Below are 21171 nucleotides of genomic sequence, written 5' to 3'. Positions count from 1 at the left end.
CAGACTCTAGACTGATGTATACACCAGATTGTAGACTGATCTATAGACCAGACTATAGACTAATCTATAGACCACACTAAAGTCTGATCTATAGACCAGGCTATATACTGACCCACATTAGACTGATATATAGACTAGACTATAGACTTATTTAAAGATAACAATAAAGACTAAAAACTAATCAATAGACCAGACTATAGACTGATGTGTAGATCAGTCAGTCACATATAAATATTTTCAAAGAAAGAGTAAATCTATTCGATTTACTACCACCAATATTATTGTCAATTATTTTTATTTAATTATAATAATCATGTTATTAAAATAAACATTAAAATACCAAAACCTACTTTAAAAAGTCAAAAACATAACATCTATCTTATGTTTTCCATTGTTATAGCTGTTTTTGGAATTTTGAAATTATTAGTGCCATTGTTGTCTATTATACTATTGGCCATTGTTACCGGAAATGTCTCTTACAATTACAAACAACAACTAATAAATATGTAATAATAATATGTATATAATAAACATTTAACAATACAAAAAAATTAAAATCATATTAACCTATGATCTATATACATATAATTAAATTCACACTACACACAGCTAATATTACCGTCTGATACCACTTGCCAATGAATATGTTTGTAAAGTATGTTGAAAATAATCATAGACATACTAATAAAAAAAATTACATTATATATGAATATATAAGTATTTATATGGTGCACTCCTCCAACATGTACAAATGCATGATGCGTGCTTTCACTATAAGTATTATATATTAGGTTAGATCCGATTAGAGGGAGTGAACCATATTTTAGAATATTTTAACTTTAGCTTAAATATAGAAATTTTAAGAGTTTTATTCTTAGACAGTTAAATCATATAGCTTCAGAATACTATCATAGTTTTGATGATAACTTCTATTAGCTGGTCCAACCTAGTGTTTATATATTTATTATCATTTTATTATTATGTAGTGCAGTGATATAGAAAAACATATAAAATTTGTTGGTGTGTGCCTCTATGACAAGTGATATATAAAACGGAAATACAATTTTTTGTTTAATTTTTATAATTAATTAATAATGACATAATGTTTAAATTAAAACACATCAGTAAAATAAACGTAAATAATATGTATAACAACAGCGAAATGAGGTTTAGAAGTTTATAATGATTTTGTAAACATTTCCCGAAGTTTTCTAAATCTATTTTGGCATTAATATTGAAATGTTATAGAAAAAATGTTCTCCAACCTTACTTTCTGGCAGCCCCTAGTAAATTTAATTAAATAATTTAGAAACTCTTTTAAGATTTATTAAACGCCTTGGACCAAAACCCCTTGATTTCTAAACAAAAATAATTTATTGGAAAGCAGGTGTGAAATTTAAATAAAACAATGTTATTATTTGGTCTAAAGTAATTACTAGCTTTTTTTATGAGGGTTATGGAAATAATCTCCACATTTATGGTTCATTGTTTTTGCTACAGACAACAAATCCCGCCAACGCCATAAAATACACAGCACATTCATTTCAACAGCGCAACCTTTACCATGGTTACATGTACGTATTGTCATTTATAATAAAGCCGGCTTTTTTTCTAGGTACTATAATGCCTGGGAGTTGTGGGATAAAAATAATATATGTATGACACATCCGTTTGTTTTTTAAGTTTTTTTGTTTTCGGTTTTTTTGCAACATTTTATATCTTGTGCTCTATTTTCTTAGTCTATTTTGCACATTTTTGTTTTTGTTGAACTGACAATTTTGACATGATGTTTTGTATATTTGAGAATTACACTAGCATTGTCATGTTGTCATAAATTCCAAACATTACAGACAAACGAATGAATGAACTCTAAAGGTTTCAATCTAAAACTTTAGATAAAAAGTTGGAGTTTGATATGTGTAGCAATCAGAGTCAGGCATTTACCCTACAATCATTTGACAATAATTCAAAAGGTTGAGCGAATATTAGACACTTACTAGGATATAACAGGAAAAGAACTAGAACTAAAATAGAACTGAACTAGTTTTGAATTAGAACTGAACTAGAACTGAACTAGAACTAAACTAGAACTGAACTAGAACTAGAACTGAACTAGAACTGAACTAGAACTAAACTAGAACTAGAACTGAACTAGAACTGAACTAGAACTCGAACTGAAGAACTCGAACTGAACTAGAACTGAACTAGAACTGAACTAGAACTGAACTAGAACTGAACTAGAACTGAACTAGAACTGAACTAGAACTGAACTAGAACTGAACTAGAACTGAACTAGAACTGAACTAGAACTGAACTAGAACTGAACTAGAACTGAACTAGAACTGAACTAGAACTGAACTAGAACTGAACTAGAACTGAACTAGAACTGAACTAGAACTGAACTAGAACTGAACTAGAACTGAACTAGAACTGAACTAGAACTGAACTAGAACTGAACTAGAACTGAACTAGAACTGAACTAGAAACTGAACTAGAACTGAACTAGAACTGAACTAGAACTGAACTAGAACTGAACTAGAACTGAACTAGAACTGAACTAGAACTGAACTAGAACTGAACTAGAACTGAACTAGAACTGAACTAGAACTGAACTAGAACTGAACTAGAACTGAACTAGAACTGAACTAGAACTGAACTAGAACTGAACTAGAACTGAACTAGAACTGAACTAGAACTGAACTAGAACTGAACTAGAACTGAACTAGAACTGAACTAGAACTGAACTAGAACTGAACTAGAACTGAACTAGAACTGAACTAGAACTGAACTAGAACTGAACTAGAACTGAACTAGAACTGAACTAGAACTGAACTAGAACTGAACTAGAACTGAACTAGAACTGAACTAGAACTGAACTAGAACTGAACTAGAACTGAACTAGAACTGAACTAGAACTGAACTAGAACTGAACTAGAACTGAACTAGAACTGAACTAGAACTGAACTAGAACTGAACTAGAACTGAACTAGAACTGAACTAGAACTGAACTAGAACTGAACTAGAACTGAACTAGAACTGAACTAGAACTGAACTAGAACTGAACTAGAACTGAACTAGAACTGAACTAGAACTGAACTAGAACTGAACTAGAACTGAACTAGAACTGAACTAGAACTGAACTAGAACTGAACTAGAACTGAACTAGAACTGAACTAGAACTGAACTAGAACTGAACTAGAACTGAACTAGAACTGAACTAGAACTGAACTAGAACTGAACTAGAACTGAACTAGAACTGAACTAGAACTGAACTAGAACTGAAGAACTGAACTAGAACTGAACTAGAACTGAACTAGAACTGAACTAGAACTGAACTAGAACTGAACTAGAACTGAACTAGAACTGAACTAGAACTGAACTAGAACTGAACTAGAACTGAACTAGAACTGAACTAGAACTGAACTAGAACTGAACTAGAACTAAACTAGAACTGAACTGGGAATGAACTAGAACAGGTTTAAACCAAAATTTTGAAGTGTTACAAACGAGATATCTTAATCTATATAACCTACATGTTTATTTATGACGGGTATAAAAAAAGAATGAAAAAAGAAATGTTCATGAGTTACTTGCAGTAGCACGAGTTGAAACTTATTATCAGTTTATAGTTTTTGTTCATTGACATTAGATGAATGTATCTGTTGGTACGTCGGACTTATATTCATACATATGTATATATTTGCAAGTAACATTATTATAGCCGGGTTTACTACAACTATGTATTTATTTGATACAATGAATTCTTATTGTTCATTGCTGCTCTGTATTTTATAACTATGATTTCCATTTATTTTTTCTGTTTCCGTCGACAAACTATGAAGTTTATTGATGACAATGTTGCTGACATTACAGGCGTTTGGGAATGTATGTGGTATGGTATCATGATTATGTTTGCCTTACCAAATGTCTGCAAAAAAATATGGGTCACACTTGTGTTCTTTTGAATGAGAAAAACAAAATCTTAATCTTTTACAAATTGTTATTTTTTTATACTATTTTTCTGTGCAGCAGCAGATTATATTTTTCTATGGTATTTGTACTTTTGTGACAATTCAATTATAGTTTTTTAAATGAAACTTTTTTTTTACCATGCAATCTGAAAACAAATAGTTTTAACATTTGTGGGATTTATGTACACAATGTGGTTTAGAGTTCATTGTCCTGCAGACGGCAAATAAATATTAAAATATAAACTGAAGTTTATAAAGTAATATAAGGTGAATGAATTCAACATACAATGTTGAAAAATATAACAAATTTTTGTTTAAAATTCTTTGGTTCAAATTCTTTAGTATTAAAAAAATTTTTTTTTGACTTAAAGCAAATGAAATAATTTTTTTCTCTTTAACACCATAAATAGTCATCATTATCAAAAAAATATATAAAATAATGTGTTACAAATTCTTATATGACCCAATTACTTACTAGTATACACTTTTATTCGACAACAAGTAAACAACAAAATAGAAAAAAAGAACAGCATTAAGTGAACTAACTAGGTGATGTTTTACTATTTTTTTATACGAATTTAATTCGCAGGTATTATAGACACTAGCATACTTTACTACATAAACTAGAATGGCTCACGAAAAAAAGTACAAGTGGGTCACTATGTAAAAATAAAGTTTGGTGCGAACAATCACAATAACAAATAGAAAATAATTTCATCAAACATCGAAATATTGCTCATATAAGTACCTACAAAGGTTATATAGTATCGGTTCATATTAGATTGTAGAAAAACTAGCCATATTCGTCCGTCTGTCTGAAAATCTAGAACTAAAACAGAACTGAACTACAATGGAACTAGAATTGAATTAAAACTGAACTAGAACTGAACTTAAAATAAACTAGAACTGGACTAGAACTGAACTATAACTGAAATAGAACTGAACTAAAACTGAACTGGAGTTGAACTAGAACTGAACTAGAACTGAACTAGAACTGAACTAGAACTGAACTAGAACTGAACTAGAACTGAACTAGAACTGAACTAGAACTGAACTAGAACTGAAATAGAACTGAACTAGAACTGAACTAGAACTGAACTAGAACTGAACTAGAACTGAACTAGAACTGAACTAGAACTGAATTAGAACTGAACTAGAACTGAACTAGAACTGAACTAGAACTGAACTTGAACTGAACTAGAACTGAACTAGAACTGAACTAGAACAGAACTAGAACTGAACTAAAACTGAACTAGAACTGAACTAGAACTGAACTAGAACTGAACTAGAACTGAACTGAACTAGAACTGAACTAGAACTGAACTAGAACTGAACTAGAACTGAACTAGAACTGAACTAGAACTGAACTAGAACTGAACTAGAACTGAACTAGAACTGAACTAGAACTGAACTAGAACTGAACTAGAACTGAACTAGAACTGAACTAGAACTGAACTAGAACTGAACTAGAACTGAACTAGAACTGAACTAGAACTGAACTAGAACTGAACTAGAACTGAACTAGAACTGAACTAGAACTGAACTAGAACTGAACTAGAACTGAACTAGAACTGAACTAGAACTGAACTAGAACTGAACTAGAACTGAACTAGAACTGAACTAGAACTGAACTAGAACTGAACTAGAACTGAACTAGAACTGAACTAGAACTGAACTAGAACTGAACTAGAACTGAACTAGAACTGAACTAGAACTGAACTAGAACTGAACTAGAACTGAACTAGAACTGAACTAGAACTGAACTAGAACTGAACTAGAACTGAACTAGAACTGAACTAGAACTGAACTAGAACTGAACTAGAACTGACTAGAACTGAACTAGAACTGAACTAGAACTGAACTAGAACTGAACTAGAACTGAACTAGAACTGAACTAGAACTGAACTAGAACTACTAGAACAGAACTAGAACTGAACTAGAACTGAATTAGAACTGAACTATAACTGAACTAGAACTAAACTAGAACTGAACTCGAACTGAAATAGAACCAGAACTGATAAAGATGCTGATCATCAAGCTTGGCCGCCCAGCTACAAATTTTCGTGAACGAGTCTAATAATAAAGAAATACAAGTTGGTTAAATGCAAAAATCTAAACAAGAATTTCTTAGTTTAATGGTGTGTGTATAAAATTGTTAAAAAAACAATTTTAAGAAAAATGTATAAACTACTAAAGTGTGTTTTAAAATGTACATTAAATTTGAATAATGTTGCCAACATACCCAAACAAAACCATAAAAACCCAACAATGTTTAATAAATTTTTTGATTTTCAGAAAAAAAAAAAAAAAAGATTATGACACCATCGGAATATACATATATGTATAGTTTATCGTTTATATTTCCATTCTTTCAGAATAAAGATGTATCAAATTTCATCAAAATATTGGTACAAATAATGGTGAGTGATGAACTTTTATAAAATTGTATTTAGAATAAGGTGGCAACACTATATCGCGTACTAATTGTAAGGTACATTAGATACTTTTCACATATACTAACCACACCAACGATGACGACAACAACAGCAGCAACAACAACATCAAAAAGCCAGCACCAACAAACAACATCTTTAGAATAATTATGCGTTGGTAGAGGAGTTTGGTTTGAATGTTGTGTGTGAGTGAGTAAGTATTTCTTGTTAACTATCTGTGTAATTGTTGTTTGGTTTACTTTGGTTTATTTTGTTGGCTTTTATGCTCGTATTAAATGTTTTTTTTCTCCAGATTGCTTGGCGTATAAGAAAAACTAGTTTTATAAAAAAAAAAAACTATATAAAACGATTTTCCTTTTTGGCGACAAAAACTGGTGAAATTGTGTCACAAATCTATACCAGTAATACTTAAGCGACAGCAGCAGCAGCAACAACAAAAATATTAATAACACCAACATTGCCAATAATAATATAACCACAATAACAATTACACAAATAACAAAAACCACATTAAGTATTTCTTTTAATTATTTGTTATTAATACTCTAAACATGTCGGTTTTTATTTTAATACCTTTTATTTTGTTCCTAAAAGCGCTTTAATTTACGTGAAATTATGAGTATGATTTTGTTAGTTTTAGTGTAAAAATTGCACTATTGGGTAAGGTTTTTAAAAAAAATCAAAGGGTCTATTATTTTCTTTACAAAAATTAAACATTTTCAAATCTTCAAAACTTTTTTTATAAAATTCTATTCAAACATCAAAAACAATTATGTATTTTTTTTTTTAACAATTAAATAAAGTTAAATTTTATTATCTGACTAATTTATATGTACATAATTTAATTGACTTTTACTTAACCTTAAAACAATTAAAAGTTCTATTTAAAAATGGTCATAAGAAAACAAAAAATTTATTTGATTATAAAAAAAATATGTACAAGTGAATTTATATATTTTTTCTGCTCAACTTTATGGTTATACAAACATTTATGTTTATTTGCCATTCTTGGTATTTAGTTATTTCCATTAAAAAATAACGCATGTATTTATATTAATTGCTAAACATACATAAATATTTTAAATGATTTTTTTATTTAAATATATAAGTTTACTAACAGACGCACCATGCTATACACCCCAACATGTTAGTTGTATTTAGTCAGAACTTCTGAATAGACTAGTCTATAGGCTAGTGTATGGACTAGGCTAGTCTATAGACTAGAGAATATACTAGTCTATAAACGAGAGTATAAACTAGTCTATAGACTAGAGTATATACTAGTCAATAGACTAGAGTAAAGACTAGTCTAAAGACTAGAGTATAGTCTATGCTACTACTAGTCTATAGACTAGAGTATAGACTATTCTATAGACTAGAGTATAGACTATTCTATAGACTAGAGTATAGACTATTCTATAGACTAGAGTATAGACTAGTCTATAGACTACAGTATAGACTAGTCTATAAAATACAGTATAGACTTGTCTATAGACTAGAGTATAGACTACAGTATAGACTAGTCTATAGACTAGAGTATAGACTAGTCTATAGACTAGAGTATAGACTAGTTTATACTCTAGTCTATAGACTAGAGTATAGACTAGTCTATAGACTAGAGTATAGACTAGTCTATAGACTAGTCTATAGACTAGTCTATAGACTAGAGTATAGACTAGTCTATAGACTAGAGTATAGACTAGAGTATAGACTAGAGTATAGACTAGTCTATAGACTAGAGTATAGACTAGTCTATAGACTAGAGTATAGACTAGTCTATAGACTAGAGTATAGACTAGTCTATAGACTAGAGTATAGACTAGTCTATAGACTAGAGTATAGACTAGTCTATAGGCTAGAGTATGGACTAGTCTATAGACTAGAGTATAGACTAGTCTATAGGCTAGAGTATAGACTTGTCTATAGACTAGAGTATAGACTTGTCTATAGACTAGAGTATAGACTAGTCTATAGACTAGAGTATTGACTAGTCTATAGACTACAGTATAGACTAGTCTATAGACTAGAGTATAGACTAGTCTATAGACTAGAGTATAGACTAGTCCATAGACTAGAGTATAGACTAGTCTATAGACTAAAGTATAGACTAGTCTATAGACTAGAGTATAGACTAGTCTATAGACTAAAGTATAGACTAGTCTATAGACTAGAGTATAGACTAGTCTATAGACTACAGTATAGACTAGAGTATAGACTACAGTATGGACTAGTCTATAGACTTGTCTATAGACTAGAGTATAGACTAGAGTATAGACTAGTCTAAAGACTAGAGTATACACTAGTATATAGACTAGAGTATGGACTAGTCTATAGGCTAGAGTATAGACTAGTCTATAGACTAGAGTATAGACTAGTCTATAGACTAGTGTATAGACTAGTCTATAGACTAGAGTATAGACTATAGACTAGTCTATAGACTATAATATAGACTAGAGTATAGACTATAGACTAGTCTATAGACTATAGTATAGACTAGATAGAATGCTGGAGTATAGGCTGGTCTGTATAGACTAGACTAGTCTATAGACTAGTCTATAGACTAGAGTAAAGACTATTCTATATACTAGAGTATAGACTAGTCTATAGACTAGAGTATAGACTAGTCTATAGACTAGAGTATAGACTAGTCTATAGACTAGAGTACAGACTACTCTATAGACTAGAGTATAGACTAGTCTATAGACTGGAGTATAGACTAGTCTATAGACTGGAGTATAGACTAGTCTAAAGGCTAGAATATAGACTAGTCTATAGACTAGAGTCTTTATACTAGAACTTAGACTAGTCTATAAATTAGCGTATAGACTAGTCTATGGACTAGAGTATAGACCAGTCTACTGACTTGTCTAAAGACTAGTATATAGACTATGTAGTCTATAGAGCAGTATAGAACGAAAGAAATATAAAAGCGTCTAAATTTGTTTATAAACAACATGTTATGTTGTTGTCTATAGAGGGTTAACTAAATAAATACCGTTACTATTTGAATCAACCGGCAAAATATAAAAAAAAAACTTTAAACAAAAGATAAAAACAAAACTTATCTGTAAAAAGCTGTTATTTCAGACAATAATACATATATTAATATGTTCAAAAAAAAATAAATATTATTTTCGAAAAAAATACAAAAAAGAAACGTAAATAACAACAAAGTTTACTTGATATTTTCTTTTGTTTATTTATGATATTATAATATATAGGTTTAAGAAGATATTTTTTTGTTTTCAATAATGTGCTGATTAAGAGAATTTTTTCAATTTCATGTCTCTAACAACTAGGATTCTATAGCTGCAAACAAATGTTTTGAAAAAGTTGATTTTTTAAGAAAAAAATAATAAATTCAACTTTTAATATAGATTATAAGGCAATCTATAGGAAATATCTTAAGAAATCTTTAACAGTTTGGGTTCCATGATTGAAAAAAAAAAACGTAAATTTTGCAATTTATTAAAAGATGACTTTCCGACTTTTTAAAATTTTTCGACTTTTTTGCAATGTTTGCGACATATTGACTTATTTTACCTTATATTTGCAACAACTATTAATCGGCTTTTTTCTTACAAGTTTTCCGACAAAATGTGGATTGTTCGAAAGTCTATTTCTAGAACCTTAGTGGTAACTTTACTCCAATAGGGTTTTATATCCGAATAACTTAACTTTAAGTTCTTGAAAATTTTGCATTGTTTTTGATCTAATAAAATCGGTGTGCAAAAATCATTAGAGAATTGTTGCTAGTGTCTAGAGTATTTTTTTTTGGAATTTCACCAACATCCCGGTTTTTTGTTATAAAAATATATTTGTAACTGATTGGTCAAAAATTTTCCAAACCTAAAGAAAATGGTATTGAGAAATTAAACACAAACAAGTAAGAGTGTTATATTCGGCTATGCCGAATCTTATATACCTACCATCAAACCTCGTTTGACTCGAATGAAACTTACTTATGTCGAATTTCATCTATATACTCGTATTTTTAGGCCAGTTATAAGCGTTAAAGTAATTTTCTGAAGGGGACCTTATATAGGGGGGTAGGGTCAATTATGGGTTGATCCTCATAAAATTTGGTAGACAGAATTTGGTTCGTATTAAATTTATTTGTGTCGAATTTCATCGCTACACTCGTATTTTTAAGCCATTGATGAGCGTTGCAGTCATTTTCTGAAGGGGATCTTATATGGGGGGTAGGGTCAATCATGGACCGATCCTCATAAAATTTTTTAGATAGATTTTGACTCGTATGAAACTTACTTATGTCGAATTTCATCTATATACTAGTATTTTTAAGCTAGTAATGAGCGTTAAAGTCATTTTCTGAAGGGGACCTTATATGGGGGGTAGGGTCAATTATGGACCGATCCTCATTTTGCATAGTGATTTTGGATCACAAGAAACTTACTTATGTCGAATTTCATCGCTATATTCGTATTTTTAAACAAGTAATGGCTGTTTAAGCTGCTTTTCGAGGGGCCACTTGTATGGGGGCTATCCAAAAACGTGGACCGATATTGCCCATTTTCAATACCAAACAAACCTTACCTCTTTCCATTCGCACTCTATCGTGCTTTCAACAGACAGACAGACAGACAGACGGACTGACGGACAGACATGGCTAGATCGTCTTAGAATTTAATGAGGGCCCAGAATATATATACTTTTGTGGGTCTATGACCAATATTTCGATGTGTTACAAACGGCATGACAAAATCAATATACTTTTTTGATGGTGGGTATAAAAATAAACGCGAAAAATATTTAAAAAATAAATCACTTGTGAAATGTATAGTTTAATAAAGTCTGCTTTAATCAAATAATTTTAATTAAATTACTTTTGTGTATATTTGAAAAATTTAATGTTTCCATGTACTAATGCAAATAAATAATAATAATAATACGTGTTACATCAAAATTTGAATTGGCGGCGTTATTAAAAAAATTAACATTCGATTTTGAGTTAAACTTGAATAAAACCTCTCGATACTTTTAGTGTTTTTTTATATATATTTAAATATTTTTTGAAGATGTCAAAAAAATTAAGCCGTAAATAGAGGTAGAGTATTGCTGTTTATTTACTTTAATAAACATCTGTTAAAAATTTGTAGCCAGAAATCGCATGAAAACAGAACAATACAAAACAAAATAAAATCCACAAAAAAACATTTAAGTGAGTCACAAAGCTTTAAAATATTCTGATATTTGTTGAAAATAAAAAACGCAGTGAAATGTGAGATGTAGCTGAATATTATCAAGGAAATTCTCAATATATAAAAATACAAAAAAAAAAACTACAATTAAATTTGTATTCTCTGGCAGTAGTCATTCAGATATTTTGCTTTATATATTTATAAATAAGCCTGTATGGAGGTATATTGTTAATATATAACAAAGAATTTTTAAAACACATTTTAAATTGAAATAAATTTTTAAGCCAATTAAATATTTTCAAAAGCAATAAGATTCCTTAAATAAAAATAAGCTACATTTTTAAAAAATTTTAAATTAAGAATATCTTGAAAATTCACTTTTATTCCAAATATTTCAATTTACACCCATTTTACTTCTAGTAATAGAAAACCTAATAATGAAAATCTTCTGCTAACTACCTCCCGATACAAGTTTCCCCTAGACAACATTCATCTTCTCAAGTGTTTTTCCTGGGCTCATAAAAAACCCACAACAAAAACAATATTCCCCAATAAGTAAGAGAAAATAATATAAATAAAATGTGTAAAAAATACTTGAGATGCACAGAACTGGGTTAATATTCAAATTAAATCAATTCAAAATTTAAAGTAAAATGAAATTTTATAAAAAAAAATACAACGGCCAGTATTTAGCAAAATGAAAGAGAAACGCCACAAAAAAGATTTACTGTTTATAAATTTAATGAAAAGATATTTGTTTGTTTTATTTAAACAAAAAAATAAATATTTCGTTTTCTTTGTTGATTTTATTAAGTGTTGCTTTGTATTTTATTTAAAAATTTTGTGGAATTTACATATTTTAAAGTGCTATCTAGGTCGTCCTATAAAAAAAACAATATTTTCATTAGGATTTACTTTGGCAAAATATTTCATCTTATTTTCTTATTAGAAATCGAGTTGAGCAGCAAAATTTTTAGACTTACAGACCTATTACAGAATTCCTTTCGTATCAAAAGTAGAATTATTTTAAGAAAATTACAATCGTTTTCCTATTACGCTTTAAAAATTTTAATTGGTTTCATTCCGAAAACTTTTTCTGTAGAAGAAAAATACTAAAATAATTCCACTCTCGATTTTAAAAAAATTCTGTGACCTGCCCTGTTGGGGAGTTATTCTTTAATATGTCGGGAACTATAAAACACAGATCTCAGACAAAATGTCATGGTCAAGAGGAACCTTAGAGCAAATAACAGTTGGAATCCGTTGGCACTAAACTGGGAGACAAAACGAGCCAAGTTTTCTATATTGAATACACAGAAACAGAAATATACTATCGTCTACCTAATCTCAAGATTGCCTTCCAGCCAGAAATCCAAACAATAACGGAATGCGTATATTGGTTTAGAATAAATATGGCGCCAGCGATAGAAGGCAATATCAAGTGATGAGGTTAAAACTAAGACCGAAAACTCTTACAGAGGTAAGCTTTGCATCATATGGTTACCAGGACAGTTGGGAGTTGTCGGCAACGAAAGAGCGAATTTGCTTGCTTTAAGGGGAAGGGGGCTCGAGGTAGTTCACTTGACCAAAGCAAAACCATTCGACGCAACAAATTGAAAATAAACATAAGGCTGTTTGGATTAAAGAAACGGTGGGTAGAATCAGACTGGACTATAGACTGCACTATAGATTAGACTACAGATTAGACTATAGACTAGACTATAGACTAGACCATAGACTAGACTAGACCATAGACTAGACCATAGACTAGACTATAGAATAGACTATAGACTAGACTAGACTAGACTATAGATTATAGACTATAGACTATAGATTATAGACTATAGACTATAGACTAGACTAGACTATAGACTAGACTAGGCTATAGACTAGACAATAGACTAGACTAGACTATATACTAGACTATACACTAGACTATAGACTAGACTATAGACTAGACTATAGACTAGACTATAGACTAGACTATAGACTAGACTATAGACTAGACTATAGACTAGACTATATACTAGACTATAGACTAGACTATAGACTAGACTATAGACTAGACTATAGACTAGACTATAGACTAGACTATAGACTAGACTATAGACTAGACTATAGACTAGACTATCGACTAGACTATAGACTAGACTATAGACTAGACTATAGACTAGACTATAGACTAGACTATAGACTAGACTATAGACTAGACTATAGACTAGACTATAGACTAGACTATAGACTAGACTATAGACTAGACTATAGACTAGACTATAGACTAGACTATAGACTAGACTATAGACTAGACTATAGACTAGACTATAGACTAGACTATAGACTAGACTATAGACTATATAGTACTATAGACTAACTATAGACTAGACTATAGACTAGACTTAGACTAGACTATAGACTAGACTATAGACTAGACTATAGACTAACTATAGACTAGACTATAGACTAGACTATAGACTAGACTATAGACTACTATAGACTAGACTATAGACTAGACTATAGACTAGACTATAGACTAGACTATAGACTAGACTATAGACTAGACTATAGACTAGACTATAGACTAGACTATAGACTAGACTATAGACTAGACTACAGACTAGACTATAGACTAGACTATAGACTAGACTACAGACTAGACTATAGACTAGACTATAGACTAGACTATAGACTAGACTATAGACTAGACTATAGACTAGACTACAGACTAGACTATAGACTAGACTATAGACTAGACTAGACTAGACTATAGACTAGACTATAGACTAGACTATAGACTAGACTAGACTATAACTATACTATAGACTAGACTATAGACTGACTATAGACTAGACTATAGACTAGACTATAGACTAGACTATAGACTAGACTATAGACTAGACTATAGACTACTATAGACTAGACTGACTAGACTATAGACTAGACTATAGACTAGACATAGACTAGACTATAGACTAGACTATAGACTAGACTATAGACTAGACTATAGACTAGACTATAGACTAGACTATAGACTAGACTATAGACTAGACTATAGACTAGTCTATAGACTAGACTATAGACTAGACTATAGACTAGACTATAGACTAGACTATAGACTAGACTATAGACTAGACTATAGACTAGACTAGACATAGATAGACTATAGACTAGACTATAGACTAGTCTATAGACTAGACTATAGACTAGACTATAGACTAGACTATAGACTAGACTATAGACTAGACTATAGACTAGACTATAGACTAGACTAGACTATAGACTAGACTATAGACTAGACTACAGACTAGACTATAGACTAGACTATAGACTAGACTATAGACAGACTACAGACTAGACTATAGACTAGACTATAGACTAGACTACACTAGACTACAGACTAGACTACAGACTAGACTATAGACTAGACTATAGACTAGACTAGACTATAACTAGACTATAGACTAGACTATAGACTAGACTATAGACTAACTATAGACTAGACTATAGACTAGACTATAGACTAGACTATAGACTAGACTATAGACTAGACATACTAGACTATAGACTAGACTATAGACTAGACTATAGACTAGACTATAGACTAGACTATAGACTAGACTGTAGACTAGACTATAGACTAGACTATAGACTAGACTATAGACTAGACTATAGACTAGACTATAGACTAGACTATAGACTAGACTATAGACTAGACTAGACTAGACTATAGACTAGACTATAGACTAGACTATAGACTAGACTATAGACTAGACTATAGACTAGACTATAGACTAGACTATAGACTAGACTATAGACTAGACTATAGACTAGACTATACTAGACTATAGACTAGACTATAGACTAGACTATAGACTAGACTATAGACTAGACTATAGACTAGACTATAGACTAGACTATAGACTAGACTATAGACTAGACTATAGACTAGACTATAGACTAGACTATAGACTAGACTATAGACTAGACTATAGACTAGACTATAGACTAGACTATAGACTAGACTATAGACTAGACTATAGACTCTACTAGACTAGACTATAGACTAGACTATAGACTAGACTATAGACTAGACTATAGACTAGACTATAGACTAGACTATAGACTATACTAGACTATAGACTAGACTATAGACTAGACTATAGACTAGACTATAGACTAGACTATAGACTAGACTATAGACTAGACTATAGACTAGACTATAGACTAGACTATAGACTAGACTATAGACTAGACTATAGACTAGACTATAGACTAGACTATAGACTAGACTATAGACTAGACTATAGACTAGACTATACTAGACTATAGACTAGACTATAGACTAGACTATAGACTAGACTATAGACTAGACTATAGACTAGACTATAGACTAGACTATAGACTAGACTATAGACTAGACTATAGACTAGACTATAGACTAGACTATAGACTAGACTATAGACTAGACTATAGACTAGACTATAGACTAGACTATAGACTAGACTATAGACTGACTATAGACTAGACTATAGACTAGACTATAGACTAGACTATAGACTAGACTATAGACTAGACTATAGACTAGACTATAGACTAGACTATAGACTAGACTATAGACTAGACTATAGACTAGACTATGACTAGACTATAGACTAGACTATAGACTAGACTATAGACTAGACTATAGACTAGACTATAGACTAGACTATAGACTAGACTATAGACTAGACTATAGACTAGACTATAGACTAGACTATAGACTAGACTATAGACTAGACTATAGACAGACTATAGACTAGACTATAGACTAGACTATAGACTAGACTATAGACTAGACTATAGACTAGACTATAGACTAGACTATAGACTAGACTATAGACTAGACTATAGACTAGACTATAGACTAGACTATAGACTAGACTAGACTATAGACTAGACTATAGACTAGACTATAGACTAGACTATAGACTAGACTATAGACTAGACTATAGACTAGACTATAGACTAGACTATAGACTAGACTATAGACTAGACTATAGACTAGACTATAGACTAGACTATAGACTAGACTATAGACTAGACTATAGACTAGACTATAGACTAGACTATAGACTAGACTATAGACTAGACTATAGACTAACTATAGACTAGACTATAGACTAGACTATAGACTAGACTATAGACTGACTATAGACTAGACTATAGACTAGACTATAGACTAGACTATAGACTAGACTATAGACTAGACTATAGACTAGACTATAGACTAGACTATAGACTAGACTATAGACTAGACTATAGACTAGACTAGAGACTAGACTATACTATAGACTAGACTATACTAGACTATAGACTAGACTATAGACTAGACTATAGACTAGACTATAGACTAGACTATAGACTAGACTATAGACTAGACTATAGACTAGACTATAGACTAGACTATAGACTAGACTATAGACTAGACTATAGACTAGACTATAGACTAGACTATAGACTAGACTATAGACTAGACTATAGACTAGACTATAGACTAGACTATAGACTAGACTATAGACTAGACTATAGACTAGACTATAGACTAGACTATAGACTAGACTATAGACTAGACTATAGACTAGACTATAGACTAGACTATAGACTAGACTAGACTATAGACTAGACTATAGACTAGACTACAGACTAGACTATAGACTAGACTATAGACTAGACTATAGACTAGACTACAGACTAGACTATAGACTAGACTATAGACTAGACTACAGACTAGACTACAGACTAGACTACAGACTACTATAGACTAGACTATAGACTAGACTATAGACTAGACTATAGACTAGACTATAGACTAGACTATAGACTAGACTATAGACTAGACTATAGACTAGACTATAGACTAGACTATAGACTAGACTATAGACTAGACTATAGACTAGACTATAGACTAGACTATAGACTAGACTATAGACTAGACTATAGACTAGACTATAGACTAGACTATAGACTAGACTATAGACTAGACTGTAGACTAGACTATAGACTAGACTATAGACTAGACTATAGACTAGACTATAGACTAGACTATAGACTAGACTATAGACTAGACTATAGACTAGACTATAGACTAGACTATAGACTAGACTATAGACTAGACTATAGACTAGACTATAGACTAGACTATAGACTAGACTATAGACTAGACTATAGACTAGACTATAGACTAGACTATAGACTAGACTATAGACTAGACTATAGACTAGACTATAGACTAGACTATAGACTAGACTATAGACTAGACTATAGACTAGACTATAGACTAGACTATAGACTAGACTATAGACTAGACTATAGACTAGACTATAGACTAGACTATAGACTAGACTATAGACTAGACTATAGACTAGACTATAGACTAGACTATAGACTAGACTATAGACTAGACTATAGACTAGACTATAGACTAGACTATAGACTAGACTATAGACTAGACTATAGACTAGACTATAGACTAGACTATAGACTAGACTATAGACTAGACTATAGACTAGACTATAGACTAGACTATACTAGACTATAGACTAGACTATAGACTAGACTATAGACTAGACTATAGACTAGACTATAGACTAGACTATAGACTAGACTATAGACTAGACTATAGACTAGACTATAGACAAGACTATAGACTAGACTATAGACTAGACTATAGACTAGACTATAGACTATAATATAGACTAGACTATAGACTATAAACGATATTATATCTTGCTCAAATTACTGTCTTTTTTTAACAATTTTAAAAATTACAAATAAAACGATTATCAACAATTGCAAAACTTATATAAACAATATAAAACACAATTTGCAACGATATATAGATTACCTATCTCTATATAGATATGTAATCTAATATTTGCACATTGGTTATGAAGGGAAATCACAATTTCAAAATGAGAACATTTTAAATATTTAAAAAGTTTATATATTTTCCTGAAACATCAATAAAATTTTTATGAACTTTGAATTTTTTCTAGTTATACATATTATTTAAAACAAATTGCAAAAAAAAAAAAAAATATTGCGCACTGTTTTCTTGTCCATTTATTATAATTCTAGGAATTTACAAATATTTCATTATTGACTGATAAGTAAAAGCAAATAAATATTTAGTTTAAATTGTAATTGATTTGGCGAAAAATAAGGTGCGGTTGTATATTATTATTTACAAAGAATTTATATGTTCTTTATAAATATTATTTATTTTCGTCCAATATGGCCAAGGTGAAGTGGAACAAATAAAATTCAACAAACAAATACTTAAAATACAAATTTCCCATGCAAACTCTATAAAAATATATTTATTCATATAAGCAAATCTGATTTTCATTATAGAACTAAATGGAAACACCAAACAAAACCTTAAATTAAATGACTCATATAAGCACGTAAAATGTGTGTAGTTTAAAAACAATTGTTAATGTTATACATAAATAAAAATAAATTAATTAAAATTTGATTAAGTGTTGTTTATATAAAAAATAAATATATCGGTCATGACCGATCATACAACAACCTACATAGGAACAGCAACCGATCCTCATAACAGATAAAAAACAACAATTTCTATACCAAAATTTCGAAAGAAGATTTAATAATGGCTCCCGGGTTTAACAGAAATAGAACTGAACTAGAACTGAACTAGAACTGAACTAGAACTGAACAAGAACTGAACTAGAACTGAACTAGAACTGAACTAAAACTGAACTAGAACTGAACTAAAACTGAACTAGAACTGAACTAGAACTGATCTAGAACTGAACTAGAACTGAACTAGAACTGAACTAGAACTGAACTAGAACTGAACAAGAACTGAACTAGAATTGAACTAGAACTGAACTAGAACTGAACTAGAACTGAACTAGAACTGAACTAGAACTGAACTAGAACTGAACTAGAACTGAACTAGAACTGAACTAGAACTGAACTAGAACTGAACTAGAACTGAACTAGAACTGAACTAGAACTGAACTAGAACTGAACTAGAACTGAACTAGAACTGAACTAGAACTGAACTAGAACTGAACTAGAACTGAACTAGAACTGAACTAGAACTGAACTAGAACTGAACTAGAACTGAACTAGAACTGAACTAGAACTGAACTAGAACTGAACTAGAACTGAACTAGAACTGAACTAGAACTGAACTAGAACTGAACTAGAACTGAACTAGAACTGAACTAGAACTGAACTAGAACTGAACTAGAACTGAACTAGAACTGAACTAGAACTGAACTAGAACTGAACTAGAACTGAACTAGAACTGAACTAGAACTGAACTAGAACTGAACTAGAACTGAACTAGAACTGAACTAGAACTGAACTAGAACTGAACTAGAATTGAACTAGAACTGAACTAGAACTGAACTAGAACTGAACTAGAACTGAACTAGAACTGAACTAGAACTGAACTAGAACTGAACTAGAACTGAACTAGAACTGAACTAGAACTGAACTAGAACTGAACTAGAACTGAACTAGAACTAAACTAGAACTGAACTAGAACTGAACTAGAACTGAACTAGAACTGAACTAGAACTGAACTAGAACTGAACTAGAACTGAACTAGAACTGAACTAGAACTGAACTAGAACTGAACTAGAACTGAACTAGAACTGAACTAGAACTGAACTAGAACTGAACTAGAATTGAACTAGAACTGAACTAGAACTGAACTAGAACTGAACTAGAACTGAACTAGAACTGAACTAGAACTGAACTAGAACTGAACTAGAACTGAACTACAACTGAACTAGAACTGAACTAGAACTGAACTAGAACTGAACTAGAACTGAACTAGGACTGAACTAGAACTGAACTAGAACTGAACTAGAACTGAACTAGAACTGAACTAGAACTGAACTAGAACTGAACTAGAACTAAACTAGAACTAAACTAGAACTAAACTAGAACTGAACTAGAACTGAACCAGAACTGAACTACAAACCTCAACAAAATCCTATAATACCCTTTAGTGTTAGTGTAGGGTATAAAACTAAGTATTTGAATAAAACTTTACCTCTATCTTTGGTTTTAGTTACATCCAATACTTGTAACTCTATTATGCGGCGTAAATAATCACCAATATGATTCATCAATTCTTTTGTATACATTTTGTTTTTTTTTTTCTTTTATTATTATTTTTATGTATTTTTTTTAATGTATTTAACAAATTTTTCACACTCAAACACGTAGTGTTACAAACAATAACAATTTTTTTTTGTTTTTAATCAATTGTATGCAAAAAATTAAAAGATTTTATTATTTTTGTTAATTTTTATAAAAATTTCTTTAATTTTAACATTATGGAAAATAATTTAATTTGTTTTCGTTTTTTTTTAATAAAGAAAAACAACTACAGAAAAAAATTGTGTACGTTAACGATAAGTTGCAATGAATGACTAAGAAGTCGCTCTTTGGAAAAAGCTTTTTTTAGGTTTGATGTACTAGTTTTTTTTTTTGAGAATATCATTATTTATTTTTACTGTTATCAGTAAAACGATATATTTGTTTTTGTTTTTCAACATTTTC

At 30.6% G+C, this 21171-nt stretch overlaps 1 protein-coding gene across 6 annotated transcripts in view; it reads right to left on the bottom strand.

Moving 5' to 3' along the window:
• Positions 1 to 20893, bottom strand: part of LOC119613102 (F-actin-uncapping protein LRRC16A) — a 60027-nt gene extending 39134 nt beyond the window's left edge. For all 6 annotated transcript variants that reach the window (XM_037969041.1, XM_037969045.1, XM_037969044.1 and 3 more), the window contains exon 1: positions 20660 to 20893. In XM_037969041.1, the coding sequence (XP_037824969.1) occupies positions 20660 to 20753 (94 nt within the window). In that variant the 5' untranslated portion in view covers positions 20754 to 20893. The remainder of the gene's footprint in view (positions 1 to 20659) is intronic.
• Between the last annotated feature and the right edge of the window lie 278 nt (positions 20894 to 21171).

Source organism: Lucilia sericata, unplaced genomic scaffold, assembly GCF_015586225.1.
Source record: "Lucilia sericata isolate MDLA Ls3-8-SP2 unplaced genomic scaffold, ASM1558622v1 Contig001974F_arrow, whole genome shotgun sequence".
NCBI lineage: Eukaryota > Metazoa > Arthropoda > Insecta > Diptera > Calliphoridae > Lucilia > Lucilia sericata.
This window is presented reverse-complemented; position numbering and strand designations above follow the sequence as displayed.